This window comes from Capronia coronata, assembly GCF_000585585.1.
Source record: "Capronia coronata CBS 617.96 chromosome Unknown acBCG-supercont1.8, whole genome shotgun sequence".
NCBI lineage: Eukaryota > Fungi > Ascomycota > Eurotiomycetes > Chaetothyriales > Herpotrichiellaceae > Capronia > Capronia coronata.
The window spans coordinates 962,076-976,722 of NW_006912900.1; the positions used below are offsets into that span (position 1 = coordinate 962,076).

Below are 14,647 nucleotides of genomic sequence, written 5' to 3' on the forward strand. Positions count from 1 at the left end.
CTGTGTCTCCTGGTATGGCTTCAGGTTCCCCATGGTACGAGTTCTGGTTATCACCAGTTTTCCCAGATCACATCTGGTAGCACTGTTCGCATGACTCTCCAGTGGCCCAATGCGCTCTGGGCCTGCCATTTCTCCAGTTGTTTTGTCTTGCCGCTGCGTAGGACGTCGCCAGATTTCTCGAATGCACCCAGTGGGATCTCGTGTCTGGGCAGGAGGAACTCTCTCCGAGCACCGCTGCCAAGAAAGTCTGCGTGTGTAGGCTTTCGGAAAGTGATCGGCATGGCTTGTTTGCGGCAAAAGATCACCATATTCGTGAAGTCGTCGGCTTTTGTACCAGGAGCTGGAGCTTCGTCTTCTCTAAAGACTCGGCAGGATGGGAAGACGGATGTGATGGTGCGATAGATGAGAGATGAGGCGGGCATGGTAATGTCTCCGGCGTAGTTGATGGCAATCACCCCGTCAGGTTTCAGCAGCATATGCAGGCCAGCCATGAATTCGGCCGTGAAGAGCTCCACAGGTTCTGCTCCACCCGTGAAGACGTCGTGAATGATATAGTCGTATGAATCAGCCTCCGACGCATTGGCGTTTCGAACGGCTGCCACGGCGTCGCCGATCAAGTAGCTGTGATTATGCGGCAGAGCGAAATATTTGACCGCGAACTCATGTACCACCTGGTCGATTTCGAGGATTGTGGTGTTGATTCCATGGGCTATCAGCGCAGATGGCGCAGTTCCGATACCCAAACCGATGTTTAATGCTGTCTTGTCCATGTTGCTGGATGATGGTTCCACGAGTCGGACAGCTTCAAGCATGGTGAACACGGCGTAGATTGGCTCTCCCACTCTCCGTCTCCTATTCCGCTGCTTTGATGGTTCCATCTTCCATTCACCTCCGAGTAGACTATGGTCGCATCTCATGACGCGGAACCCACGCTGATTGTCCTCGAGCACGGAGATGTAGCCCGTGACGGACTCCTTGCGTTCCAGTAGAGTGTAGTCGTACAGAGCTAACGTGTTGTTCAGCACCTGCGTGGTCTTTGACAGAGCGCAATGCGGATTGGCCACCATGGTGAAAGCGACGGCTGGCATGGAGGGCCATAGAAGGCTTCTGGGCAATACCATCCCATACAGCGAGGCGATGAAAAGTTGTAGACCGATGCGAGACCGGAGAAAGCCCGGTCCGGCCAATGAGGAGATGAAGCTTTTGGAGGCCCTTTGAAAAACCGTGAAGAGCATAAACAGACCCATGGATGGTACCGCATCGCCGTAGCGCGAGTCCAAATGGGTTTCGTTTACTTTGTCAAAATATTGGATGGCCACGTATACAGATAACACCACCAACGGATAGCATGTTAAGCTTTCCGTAATCACGGGGCCCAGGGGGTTTCCGAGGACCGCGCTGAGCTGGAACAGTAAGAACTGAATCGTGGGAATCCAGAAACAGAATGGTGTGATGCCCTGGGCAATCCAGGGGGGTAAATAACCACGCAGGGCAAAGGCAAGCAGAAACGAGGCGGTAAGTCCATAGCGATGGTACAAGGCAGCGGGGACAGCTCCGTAGACAGGTGACAGGGTCAGTTGCGAGATTGATGCATATAGCGACGCGAGGAGGATCAGTTGCAAGGCTCGTTGGGTCCTGAGATCGCTCAAGATACTCCAGATGGTTCTCGGTCTCTGCGTGTGCACATGAGAGCTTTGTTGAGAGACAGGTGCGGTGTTGTTTTCCACAGTCTGTTTGCTCTGCTTTGGAGGCTTGTTCTGCCTCCTGGCCATTGTACCTCTGGACTTTTGATCAGCAGATTCGAGCTTTGGAGGTGCTCGACGAGGTTGTCTTTCAGAAATGATGATCGAAAGACGCGTGGCATACAACAAAAGAGACACTTGGGTTTCAAACTCGCTATCCAAATATAAGGTCAAGACGACGAATTACTCAAAGGCAGGTGTAAGGAAACTGGACGTGGTGAAGAGGAGGGCAGGTTGAAACATGTTCAGTTCAATTGGATTGATACTGAGCTTTGAGGTTGGAAGTTGATATTGCATTGATCCGGTTTTGTGCCTCACCGTAATTCTAGGGTGAATAATCTCTCTCTCAGACGCATTCTCTCTTCCAGCACAAACGGAAACATCGCTGACAAGACGACAACCTGGAGCATGGCATCTTCGTTGATAAAGGTAATACTGTACTGATCATGCTCACCCTGGAGCCCGCTCAGCGATTCCAGTACGGTATGTCTTAATCTGATCGGGAAGAGGAAGCATACCCTTCGTGGATCATTGTGACAATCGAGGAGACAGCCTGATCAGCCTCAGCTTCCCCCGCCGCAAGCAGTTCGAAAACATATTTTCTTTTGGCAAGCCTCCACGAACAGGCCCCCAATGACCTCCTGGCCGCGGCAATGCAAGCGCACCAGATGCAGCCAGAGAGGCAGCCAGAGAAGCTAGGGGGCTATGCCCCCTCATTGTCCGGGCCAAGACTCGAGTCTTGTGTAACATGTCCAGCAGCTTGCACCCCAGGCGGAACGACACCAGCACTGAGCATGTGCGATTGCTTGTTTCTCGCTTTGTCACTGGTCCAATCATGACGATTTTGAGAGCCAGCTTCGACATCAGCCCTGATCTATTAAACGACACGTCCAATAGCATATCTTGCCTCAGGAGGTCACACCTCTCATGTGGGCGACTTCTCGCATGGGCTGAAATCCCATGCGGCTCTGCTAGCACCTAGACCGCTCAGAGTCACGCGAGGGGGCTGGATGCTGGCTTGTAACTATTAATGTATACGATGCTCTGTAGCATGATAAAAGTGGAACACAATCGATCCTCAGCCCATTGAGGCGAGGTTCCCTCAGCAGCAGTCACGATAGAGGCAATCCAACGACTCCATCTCTCCAATAACCACGATCGAGCTCCGCTCAAATGAGGCGACGAGGCACTGGCGAAAGTGGCGATGACAGGTCACTCCGACGCAGGAACACTCGACCATACTCCGCGCAAGGTGATGAAGCTCCGCGGCTCCAGCAAGACCGGTATGGAGTCTACAATGGAATGACCTGGGCAAAGCTCAAGGGCTACTTGGATGCCAAATTCCCAAAGTCCAAGTATCCAGGGCTGGAATTCAAGGAACAACGAGTAAGTGTCCGTGGCCATTCAATTCCATGAGCCTCTCTGACGGCGTCTGTGCAAATACAGTTGGGCGACTACTGGGTTTTCGAAGTACCCGAGCTTCTGACCACGGTAAGTCTAGGCCACGGAATGCAGGGGATGAAGTCTCTGCTCGGACGTAGGTCTAAGGTGCTTCTACTAACAGGTGCTGCAGGACGACAAGAAAGAACTCGAGAAGTTGAGGGACAAGAGCCAGACCCGTCATCCTTCTCAGTCGCCAGAGCCGGAATGAGCATGAAAGTTAGGCAATCCATGTACATTATGCGCAGACGAGATTGTGATCAGGGACTGAACTGCAACCACGTAACCATCACAGTTGCCTTGTCTCGTATCCTCCATGCCTCTAGCAATGGCCAAGAATCTACAAACAATGTGTGCTACTCACCAACAAGGCTGATGGGGGCGTAGCACAGGAGAGAGGGGCTGACGCTTTGGTCAGTCGCTGTCAGCCACGATTGAACAACCCCCCTGCTAGCCCGACTGAAACATGGGCTCTCGCTTGATATCACGAACTTGAACAAGCCGCGCTGCCACCTGGCCAAGATTCGGGACTTTTGTCAGGTCCAATCCTGCCAGTATCTGGTTCATATGCCGCAGTCGTGGCCGAGCCACCGGTCACAACATACCTAGTGTACCACTGGCGCCCACAAACACGCCACAGATAGGCCGACTGGGAGGTCTGTCTTCTTGAGACGCGCCGGATTTATAGGAAGAGTCGTATCTCGCGATAAATATCTCATCTAGCCTCAAAAGTTAGAAAGTCATACGTTGCATTGAGGTGGCATCCGAAGAAGGTATGCAAACGCTGCAACTGCCCACGATCTTCCAGCGCTCGTGGCTGCATAACGAGTCTTACCCGCAGAATTTGTTTCACAAAAGTACCCTCACCTACCCTACCGCCCTCCAGGCTTACAAAGATCGTCTGGATGCAGCCGAACCTGATCTCTTCGTTAATGATGAGTCCAACGTGGAATTGTCGTTTAGGGACCTTCACAATGCCTCTGGCAAAGGTATGAGCTGTGGCGCCTCTTCTGGAAGTCGTCATCTAATCCGGGGTATGTTTAGCATTGGAGAAGTACAACATCCATACTTCAATGAAACTGACAGAATGGCTGGGGCTAGACACGGTCGCTGACCCGGCTGATTCGACAAAGCTGGTTGTTGTGGCCCGGAAACCCGACCCCAGATGTCGATTCATGTGAATCTCCCATGTTAACAGGCGTTACGAAGGCTGTATTCCCCTGACTTTGCGACAGATATGTTTATGGCGAACACTCCAGGGCGCCGCTAAAGACAACCCGCAAGATGCTGGCTCGAATTTTGACATTCCACCAGGTGATGCCAATCTACCTAGATTTCATCTCAGTCTTTGGTTCACAAAGCGAGCCGCGCGACCGCAGGTTCAGCGGATTCCGTGAGCAGAGCACTCTCTCTGATCCTCCCCGTGGTCTTGCGATCCCCTCTCTAGGCAGAAGTGGGCGCCAATATCAGCTTTGTTATAACTTGAAAAGCGTTGCTTTGGCGTCCAAGGATACCACGAATTCACGGTTGAACGAGTGGTCCATCCGGCCGGCTGTCATACACCACCAATTTGACGTTGTGAACGGCACCAGCCTCTGGATCGTGACAAAAGGGAATCACGATCTCCAAGAGCGATATAAGGAGTTAACTGGAAAGGATGGCAGGCCGGAAGACAGATCTTTTGGGAGCGTTGAGGAGTGTCTTCGGTCCAGCCTTGCTGCACACTTGATGTTCTGTCACTGGTCGACAGAAGACTGGCGTTGGTACATCCTTTGGCTCGAGACCGTGATAGAAGAACAGGTGAGCAGATCCCTGCCGAACTACCACGGCCGTAAGTACGGATCTAAATGATATCGCAGACATCCATGGTTATTCTGGGCGCGCGAGGACCGGGACACGCCTACCGTCTGTCGAAACCAGAACATGTCCAGCACCTTCAGCTCTGGGAAGACAAGATCAACGAGGTCATTATGATCTTGGAAGCAAACGTCGATATCATGTTGGCGATGTGCCGATTTTATGACGGCCTGAGGAAGAACAAGGATGTCCCCCAGAAGCTAAAGGACGATTGCGATCTCGACATAACCACCTTCACGGCCCAGGTCGAGGACATGGTGTCTGACTTCAAGATGCAAATTGCGCGTGCAAAATTGCAGGTCAAGATCACGAGCGACAGGAAGGAAATGGTAAGTTGGGTTTGCCCACAGCAATACATTCTGCAGCTGCTTTGTGGCGAAGGCTTCGTTCTGACCGAAAATGTTACTCCCTTAGGTCATCCAGCACCTCCAAAGCCAGGCGACAGAGAGAATGGAAAGACTCAATCAGAACATGGAGAGAGAGGCAATTGTGATGCGGATCATTACCATTGTGACTCTGGTGTATCTACCAGCCACATTTGTTTCTGTAGGTTGCAGTACACTACGAGCCACGATGGATCAGAGGCTAATGCGACTACAAAGACCTTCTTCAGCACAGACATTGTCAAGTATCAGACTCAGAACGGTGGGCCACCGCATGACGGGACATTCTCTAAAGCAGCCATGTATCGCTGGCTGCAAGTGACGTTGCCGTTGACCTTTGCCACTCTGATTGCTGCAATCGTCTCCTTGAAGCTTACTGAGAGAAAAAGGCGGAAGCAGCAGCAGCCGGCGGGCTACAAGATCTGGAAAAGGTGGACACAGAACAGGACTCAGGACGTGGAACTTTCGAAGCTGTCTTCGCACACCAGCACCGACTCCATTGTATGACTCTGAGCACCGAGGACACAGGCAGCAATGAGACAAGCCGCACTCTTTCATACATCCGCGCCATGGTGTTGATTTCGACCCTGGTTTCTCCTTGATGGCTTGTGTTAGTCACCAAGTCTTTCTTTCGCCTAGCGAGAAGGAATGGAACAGGCAACCATTCTGCCCATCCGACATAAGATGCCTGAATGGATGAGTTGAACTGACAGTCAGGTTGTGAAAGAGGACGCTTAGAATGTTTCTGCAGCCACTCCGATCCTCTTCACAACCATATTGTCAGCCCGACCGACCAGGATCTTGTCCCCAGGGTGGTTGACTCCACTCAGACTGCGTAACAAGCATGAACCTGGACCCTCGGCGGCCCGGGCAGAGGCTTCTGGGGCAGTGTCCTGTACTTGCTGCCGGAGCACTTCTAAGTGCTCGGCCTTGTTGACGCAACTGTCATCCATTCCTATCGCCTCCGTCCGGGAGAATGAGCTATGCTGGTCATACGGATCACTGTGCCTTACAACCCAATTAACAGCGCATGTACCGCAATCAACCTGGGCTAGTCTCAACACAATCTGCCTTTCAATGGCACAATCGCCCTAGTCTGTAACAGCCTGTTCAGGCACTCGAGAGACACTACGCTGTACAGGTGTGAGTGGAGCATTTTTCACGGGCCTAGAAGCCAACGATTCAGCCCATCGAGGCGAGAGCGACCCAGGGAGCCCTGCTCTCGCGAAGCTTTAGCCTCATTAGCCCCATGGCCAGTCCACCATCTTTGTGGAGGGTTGAACGAGCAGCCCCGGGATAGGCCGAATGGACGGTTGTGGATAGGACCATGGGCATTGACTGTTCACGTCCGGTTCCCTTCCTCCTTCCTGGTATTCCAGGGCCAGGGAGGAAGGTGAGGGAACCCTCAGAAGACGCGACTCAGCCTGCCTCCGGAGGCAGCGACTCTGCTGCTGCATGCTGTCTGGAATGGGGTAAGAACAGGCAACCACCAGGCCTTTTAGATCTGTGGTCGCCCCTCCTCATCCTTTTGATGGCTAGCAATGCAGCACAGCAAAACGAAGGGCGCACACTTCTGATTCTGGCAGCTTCTTCTATCCTTCTTTCCTGCGCAATATTCTCTTCATCGTCCTCGACTTCTCCTTCTTCTCCATCTGCTTCTTCTTCTTCTTCTTCTTCTACTACCAGCATCGCTGCCCTCACATACGCCATCCACCTCATCGGGTTTTTGATCTGGTTGCCGATGACAAGCTCCGCCAAGGCTCTGGCCTTGACTGCTCCGTCCGTCGCAGTTCCGCCTTGCCATGGCTGGTCCTTCCACACAACCTGAGGTGGAGTCAGTATGTCGACGATTTCAAAACAAGCTGCTCACAGAGTGGTACCACGAGGCAGCATGCGGCCGGTACTTTGTCGATATATCTAAATTGCTGGCATGGATGGTGGAAACCGACACCAACCAGGGGAGAAAGGCCAACCAGGAGACAAAAAATGTTGGCAGACTCCTCCGGGAACTCCACCACCGCAAGGCGCACAAACCCATGTTCTACGACTCGTCCGACACGATTGCGAGCGCCCTTCTTGTCTTCGGTATCCTCTTGGAGCTTGGTCATGGAGATCTGATTCATGTCTTCCGTCGAGCCAATATCGTTGATCAGCACCTATTGTCAGCTCCGCACTTCTACCCAAACGTCCTGGATGAATTGCAGAAGGATGAATTGCTTAGGGATTCACTGAGCCCTACTAAGGTAAAAGCTATCATCGATGATTTCGACCGCAAAAGGTGGTCATATACACCAGTCACAATCAACTACAAGATGAGCATGTCCCTGCATGGTGGGAACCGGGTTCTACCTTTCTTACGGAAAGAGTCGATCAATGGCAAAGGCGGCACCGCCGAAGTCTACCAAATTTTGATCCATGAGGACTATGTGAATGACGCTATGAGAAAAGCAATCATTGAGTCACGATTCTACGACAAAGATTTGGGGTGGGTAAGTAACGCTGCTGGCAGACGTCCCTCTCATTCACTGAATGTGATCGACTCAGACTCTTACTGACTATTGGTAGTGCTATCAGTTGGCTCTGAAAACTTACTCCCCTGCAAACAAAGGCTACTTTGACTGGGAGAAGACGGCATTCGAAGGACTTCGAGGCCAACCAGGAATGGTACAACATCTTGGTGACTACACCTTTGAAGAGATACCCGACATGCCTGACTCACGGACCTACAACATTCTTCTTGAGTTTGGAGAACTGGATCTCGACGAGTTCTTTGCAGACCAGCACTCATACCCACCCGTTCGAACACCTGAGATCATTGCCTTCTGGAGAGCATTGTCCAACGTGGCTGAAGCCATCAAGCGGCTTCACAATCTGGTCCGGCAAAGTGGGGACGGTTTCACCGACGAGTACCACGGGTAGGTATGCAAGACCTTCGAGCTGCATTGCGCTTGCTGACAAGCTGAGATAAGCTGGCACGCCGATATCAAACTTGATAACATCCTACGCGTGCACGGGGAATTCAAGCTCGCGGATTTTGGATTTGCAAAATTCAAAAGGCGAAGGAACGAACTCCCAACGGAATATATCGAAGGGGGAACTCAGACCTATGGTATGTCGGACGAAAGCCGTTTTGACTTCAGCAGCTGATCTCATTGCTCGTTCTCGGTAGGGCCTCCTGAGACTGATCCCATTCTGACTCCCGTCACCCAAACCATCGACACCTGGTCTTTTGGTTGCGTTCTATCCGTCGCAGCCACCTGGGTTATTCTAGGTTATCAAGGAATTCTTCAATACGAGACGTTGAGAAAGCAAGCTATTGCAGGTCTGAGAAAACAACGAGAGCATCAGCCGGACGCCATCGCTCCCACAGCTCATGACGCCTTCCATAATGGACGCGATGTCCTCCCAGAAGTCATTCACTGGCACGACTATCTAAGCACGATCGCGCGCAGGTCCGACTCTTTGTCCAGGAAAGTCCTAGGCCTTGTGGATAGAAAAATGCTCCTGGGGAACCCAAAGGACCGAATATCATCCACTGATTTGTGTAAAGAATTGAACAATATGCTGGAGGCCTCGGACAATGACTACAAGTACCCCCGCAAAGGCACAGGTACACATCAATCCGTCCTCACAACCCTCCTGGAATACGACCGAGGGGCTCCCGCCAACACGACCGAAGCTGCCCGAGCCAAGTCATCTGGTACGGAGAGGCTTGCTCCAGCCCCGTACTCGAGCTCCAACCCCGTCAGATATTCAATGCGTGGAGCGACAGGCAGTGTCGAATCTGCTGCTCGGGGTAGCGTACCTCGCAAAACCAGACGCTTCGGAAAGTCAGAGCGACTCGAGAATATACCGCGTGGGAAGACAGCACACAGAGCTGATGACCTCGAGAGGGAACTGAAAGCCCAGACTCATGTCCCTGAGAGCTCGAGCATCTCATGTCTCCTTGACAGTCAAGTTGAGCATGCTGAAGAGCCCCTGAGCATAGTGAGGCCTGTACTTTCAAGCCGGTCTTTAGCACCAACCCCCCAGTTGAGACTGAACCACGAGACCATCGATATTGTCCGGCACCAAGATCAAAGGGGTAAAGGCAGGCCGTTGAATGAGTGGGAGAATCCAAGCAATGATGTATCCCCATTTCGTCCACACCAGACACCCAACGACCAACTTCCCACCCGCTCATCGAAGATGTCTGACTATGAATTCCAAAGTCACCAGGACGACACACCCAATGGCACCCAGGGAGAACGGCAGATGTTCACGTTAGCAGGGGGGCATGACTCGGTATTAGGGCATGCAGCCACTCCAGCAATAGGATATTCCCAGAGCAATCCAGACCCATCGAATATCTCACCGGCTCCACGACTATCTCGTGGCTTTGTCCTTACAGAAGTTCATGTACCTACTCTCGCGCCCACACTCGATATTCGCCGAGTACGTGAGGAGCTCGATAATCGGTCGAAGCGTCCCTTTGCCACTCCAAAGAAAGACGCTCACCTGAAGAATGTCATCAAGGATCGAGACATAGTAAGTGGGCTTTGCATTGATTTTGGTCTGGTTCGGTTGGGCCTGCCCCCTTTTCCCAACTCGCTCGACTCCTTTCTTGCTCGTGATAGTATACTAAGAGCCAATCCGTCCAGGAATTTATCGTCGACAACGGGCCTACAATGTGGCCGTTCTGGGATGTAGCAACTTACGTATTGGAGACGTTAGCGATGAAATTGGCCGGGCTGGACGACGACGGTCTCGACCTGGTATTCACGATTGGGGATAAGTACAACCTCAGAAATGCCAAAAGTTGGAAGACCGCGTCACTGTTCCGCAAGGCTATGAAGGGCGCAGCCCCCGGTCCCCTCCCCACGGCGGCAGCAGGCAATGGTCAAAATGAAACACAAGAAGTACTCCTACGAACGGACATGACTGCCGTCCTTGGAAGGGTGTTTGACGATTACCTCGAGACCAACCGGAAAAGGCCTATGACATTGCTGATCCTAACGGACGGCCTGTGGCTGGGCTCGGTCAAAGAAGATGTGGTCGAGAAGAAAATTGTTGATTTTGTCAGGAAACTCAACTCCATGGAACCGCGGCGGTTCAGTATCCAGTTTATCAGCTTCGGCGACCATCCTGACGCTATCCGAAGGTTGGAGGGATTGGATGATGAGATGGAGAAACGTTTTGGGATTGAGTAAGTTTGACACACCACCCTCATTGACCTTACTGCTGTTGTTTTCTCAGCCCCCCCTGAACTTAGCATTGCTGTTGATATCGTAGCCACCGTTATTCTCATCTTCAATTATCGAATTACTCCCTAACATAGACGGTATTAAAGACTGATAACCTGGATTTCTAGAGATATCATCGACACCGAGCCTTGCACAGGTCAAGTCTGGAAAATGATCGCCGGGAGTATTCTCGAAGACGTGGATGAAGACGAGCACAAGGGTCCGAGCCAGAGTTCAAATCCCACGACCAGCCCCAGTTCAGCTGGAACATCGCATACAAGCACACCCACCGCACCGCTGGGATCGTTTTCTCCAGACTCAGGGCCGAGCGACGATAACTATTCAGTGGGTGAGAAGATGATCAATCTCCTTTCCACTGCGAAGTGGTGTTTTATCATAACAATACTGACGTCTTCTTGCGCCTAGGTCGGATAGGAGGTGGTAATGGTGGTACTGTTGAACATCGAATCCAATCCCGGGTCGAAAGAAGTCAGAGTGTGAATCAAAGTCGCGGCTACAATCAGAGTACGAGTCCGACTCCTCGGCAGAAGAGCCGGGTCGGTTTTCGAGATATTCTGGTCAGAAGAACTTGAATCATCAGAAAGTAGGTCCAAGGCTCGATCATTTTCATTTCTGCGACGGATCTCTTTTTGACAGGCGCGGCTCAAAGATCAGACTATTCGGAGATCATACCCAGGTCGGGATCGAGAATCGTACAAAATTTGATTCCAATCATCAGCCAAAGCGCCATCATTATGAATCTGGTTGGGCATTGCGAAGATCTATATCTTCAAAAAAGAAGGTCTGAGACATGATGGGCGGTGTGTTCTGCTTTATCGAACCAACCAGAACGGCATGAGCACCTCTGACTCTCTGAGGTCACCTTGTTTTTCTTTCTCTCCATATATACGAAAGAGGAAGCCTGGAAAGGGTGATCTAAACAGGAGCTTGGAAAAGGGGTCTACATTCGTGTTAATTTACTTCAGTCCCAGCATCAGGTACGGAGTTTAGGTTGGATAGAGGGGAAAAGTTCTCCCTTTCCTTTTCCTTTTCCTTTTCCTTTTCCTTTTCCTTTTCCTTCTCCTTTTCCTTCTCCTTTTCCTTTGATATTTGATAAAGTAAAGATGACCCTCCCTCACCATGTCGGAGTCTGAAATACATAGGCAAGGAAAGATCGAGTGGATAGGATTGCAGTCAGCCCGAAAAGGTCATGTTGTCTTGCGAGTTCAGGTTTGAAGGTAACAAACGGGGATTGAAAGGCTCATTGTTCTCTACCAAAGGAACCTGGGGTAGGCCTTGACCAAATACACACGATTACGGGTCCCATGAGCCTTGCAGGCAAGGCTGGGAATGCCAAGGATTGACAGGAGGGAGAGTGAGATGGAGTGAGAGGCTCTAGGAGAATCTGTTTCCCGACATGAAGGATTTCCCGAAGGGGAAAACAGTGGGGACCCCGCCAAGTTCTCCTGGAACCCATCGTGCCCATACTGTGGGAACTTGAACCTCGAAACACAATGAAGAAGACGGCCTTGACGGTTAGAATCTAGTGTGAAAATCTAGTAGCAATTCAAAAAGTTCCTCGCGGGGTTTCGATAGCCGGCTTATGTCAGGGGGCGTGTAGATGGTCCGTTGATCTGACAGGGGTTTTAGGACTTCCTTGCACCACAAACCCGAGCCGATAAGGTCAACGCTAAGGCTGAAGAGGCTGGATCCTCATGGCAGGACATAGAGTGGTATGATAAGGTAAGGTACGTACCTTAAAAGTGTTGAATTGCGCGCTGCATCACCCTCACTCCTACTGACTTGAGCGACATCTTATCCTGACCGATGTCCATCACAGCTCGGAGCATCTTGCCCTTGGATAATGAGCCGTGTATCATCTACAAAGCTATCTGGTCAGATCGATGTACAGGGTACTAGGTCGGGCCATCTAGAGCTTATCAGTCGACTGCAATCCCTCACCACTCCTCCGCCAGCCCGTATCCTGAATCCCGATGCCACGCTCCAGAGCTGGTTGTATCAATTGTAGGCGGGCAAAGGTCAAGTGTCATGAGGAGCGTCCCTCATGCAGCACATGTACTCGGCGTGGTCACACCTGCGAGGGCTACAGGACCCAACTGCGGTGGCGCCGCAATGACGGGTCTCCCACGCCCATCAAACGCTCTTCCGCATCTTCCTTTCAGGCGAAATCCGGGGACGTGAAAACCAAAGACCTACTCTCTGCGCCTAAAGCAGCGTCCCTGCTGTCGACTTCACTCCACCGCGGGCCTGCCGCTATAGCTAACGGCATTGTTCCTTCTCAAGACGCAGTGGCCGTTCAAGCTGTATGGGAATTGTCCACGAGTGTCTAGATACTCGTTGCGCTGCATGTGCTGACTCCCCATCTTTCCAGTGGTTCGACAGGCACCCGAGGGAAATGGTCGTCAGCTCCAACTTCGTCCATGAGATGAACGCCAATGTCCTTTCTCTACTGCAGCACCATCCGGACGCGATTCGGGATACGCTCGTCGCCATCGGCCAGTTGTATCTCGCCAGACTGGGCCGAGGCTCTTTCGTCTCGGCACTCAGCAGACGCCAGAGGACGCTGGCAAGGCTGCGAACGATGGAAAATCCGCTACAGAACCTAGAGCTGTCCTTATGCATGCTTTTGCAGCTTACTGGGCTTGAGGTACGTTCTTGTCTGCTGCTGTGCAACCAACCCCTTAGCTGCCTTTTGTCGTTCTGACAAAACAAAGATCATGGACATGAAGCCGAGTGCCGGGGAATTGGGCCTATCAGGCCTTCTTTCCGGCGCAGCGATGCTCGTCAACCGGTTCTTTCTCCAAGACCGTCAAGCGAGCCATATCGCCAAGTATTTTCTACGCGGACTCGCCCGTCAGGACATGATAATGGCGCTTACCCATCGGCGACGCCCCTGGATTCATACCGCACTCTGGCTGGACGAGGAGTGTCTGTCTTCACCCGACCGATTTATGGGCTGGACGACGACGTTGATGCCTCTTTTAGAAGAACTGTGCGAACTCGCCGAGGACACCCGACTGGGAGTTGGTTGGGGCAGAGGCAACGTGGGAGAAGACGATGACTCTTGGCCAACGACGCGTCGACATGATTACGCTATCGATCTGCGGCTGAGGATTGAGAACTGGCAACCTATAGTCACCATCAAGGACTCGGCTGCGGTGACTCCGACCCTCCTCGCACAGGCGTCTGCTCTTCGGTTGGCGTCTCTGCTCTACCTACACCGAATCCTGTATTCTGCTGGCTCATCACCGGCGCGTGATCAAGAAGCTATTGACATGGGCAAGGAAGTGCTGTTGACGTTGGGTGTTGTCCCTGAGGAGCTGAGGACCATGTTATGGCCGACGTTCGTTGCTGCCTGCGAGATGCGCCAGATAGAAGACAGGGTACTTGCGCTGGATGTCTTCGATGGGATCTACACCAGCAGGGCGACGGCCACTGCTCTTGCTGTGAAGGCCTTCTGCGTGAAAAGAGTGTGGCAGGCTAGGGATACGGGACTGGATTGGGACTGGATGAATCTGATCTACCGCTACCCAGGAGAATGTACACCTATCTAGTTTGGTCTGTCATTGTTTGTCAGGACTCGAGGGTCTCAAGGTAGAGGAACAGAAGGGTATATTGACAGACTGATATACCTTGATAAATCCATAACTATGTAGCTACCAGCTAGGCACCTACAAGGTCATATGAAACTGCATCATGGAGATGAAGCTTCAGAAGTAGCTTGTGATCAGACTCATACATCCAGTGGCTCTGATGTCCTAGACTCGACTTCTCAGGTCGTCATACTCAAAACTAATCATACCACGAACCAGACACTAGATCCTCGTACCACACACTACTCTGTTTAAAGTGACTGGGGCGAGCGGCGTTAGGCGAGTGTGCATGCTCCACATGGACCCTTCTACCTTTATGCTATCAGGGGGGATACCCTGGACGGGACAGATAAGGATTTGCTGGCTTCGAATGAATCCGAACTATAAGA

General features: G+C 51.9%; 5 protein-coding genes across 5 annotated transcripts; 4 read left to right on the top strand and 1 right to left on the bottom strand.

The window, feature by feature from the left end:
- Window positions 1-50: 50 nt before the first annotated feature.
- Window positions 51-1,772, bottom strand: A1O1_08591 (uncharacterized protein; the record flags this gene model as incomplete). The annotated part of the gene is made up of 1 exon (XM_007729450.1): window positions 51-1,772. One exon carries the CDS (start codon window positions 1,770-1,772, stop codon window positions 51-53), a length of 1,722 nt encoding a protein of 573 aa, XP_007727640.1.
- Window positions 1,773-2,915: 1,143 nt separating this feature from the next.
- A1O1_08592 (uncharacterized protein) lies at window positions 2,916-3,393 on the top strand (the record flags this gene model as incomplete). Its single annotated transcript, XM_007729451.1, has 3 exons — window positions 2,916-3,128; window positions 3,189-3,233; window positions 3,316-3,393. 3 exons carry the CDS (start codon window positions 2,916-2,918, stop codon window positions 3,391-3,393), a joined length of 336 nt encoding a protein of 111 aa, XP_007727641.1.
- Window positions 3,394-3,957: 564 nt separating this feature from the next.
- On the top strand, window positions 3,958-5,929 carry A1O1_08593 (uncharacterized protein; the record flags this gene model as incomplete). Its single annotated transcript, XM_007729452.1, has 6 exons — window positions 3,958-4,171; window positions 4,227-4,359; window positions 4,418-4,982; window positions 5,042-5,368; window positions 5,454-5,585; window positions 5,642-5,929. 6 exons carry the CDS (start codon window positions 3,958-3,960, stop codon window positions 5,927-5,929), a joined length of 1,659 nt encoding a protein of 552 aa, XP_007727642.1.
- A 1,295-nt stretch (window positions 5,930-7,224) lies between these two features.
- Window positions 7,225-11,070, top strand: A1O1_08594 (serine/threonine protein kinase; the record flags this gene model as incomplete). The annotated part of the gene is made up of 6 exons (XM_007729453.1): window positions 7,225-7,911; window positions 7,988-8,337; window positions 8,392-8,531; window positions 8,592-9,949; window positions 10,039-10,607; window positions 10,773-11,070. The coding sequence occupies 6 exons, from the start codon at window positions 7,225-7,227 to the stop codon at window positions 11,068-11,070; spliced, it is 3,402 nt and encodes a 1,133-aa protein (XP_007727643.1).
- A 1,990-nt stretch (window positions 11,071-13,060) lies between these two features.
- On the top strand, window positions 13,061-14,219 carry A1O1_08595 (uncharacterized protein; the record flags this gene model as incomplete). The annotated part of the gene is made up of 2 exons (XM_007729454.1): window positions 13,061-13,312; window positions 13,380-14,219. The coding sequence occupies 2 exons, from the start codon at window positions 13,061-13,063 to the stop codon at window positions 14,217-14,219; spliced, it is 1,092 nt and encodes a 363-aa protein (XP_007727644.1).
- Between the last annotated feature and the right edge of the window lie 428 nt (window positions 14,220-14,647).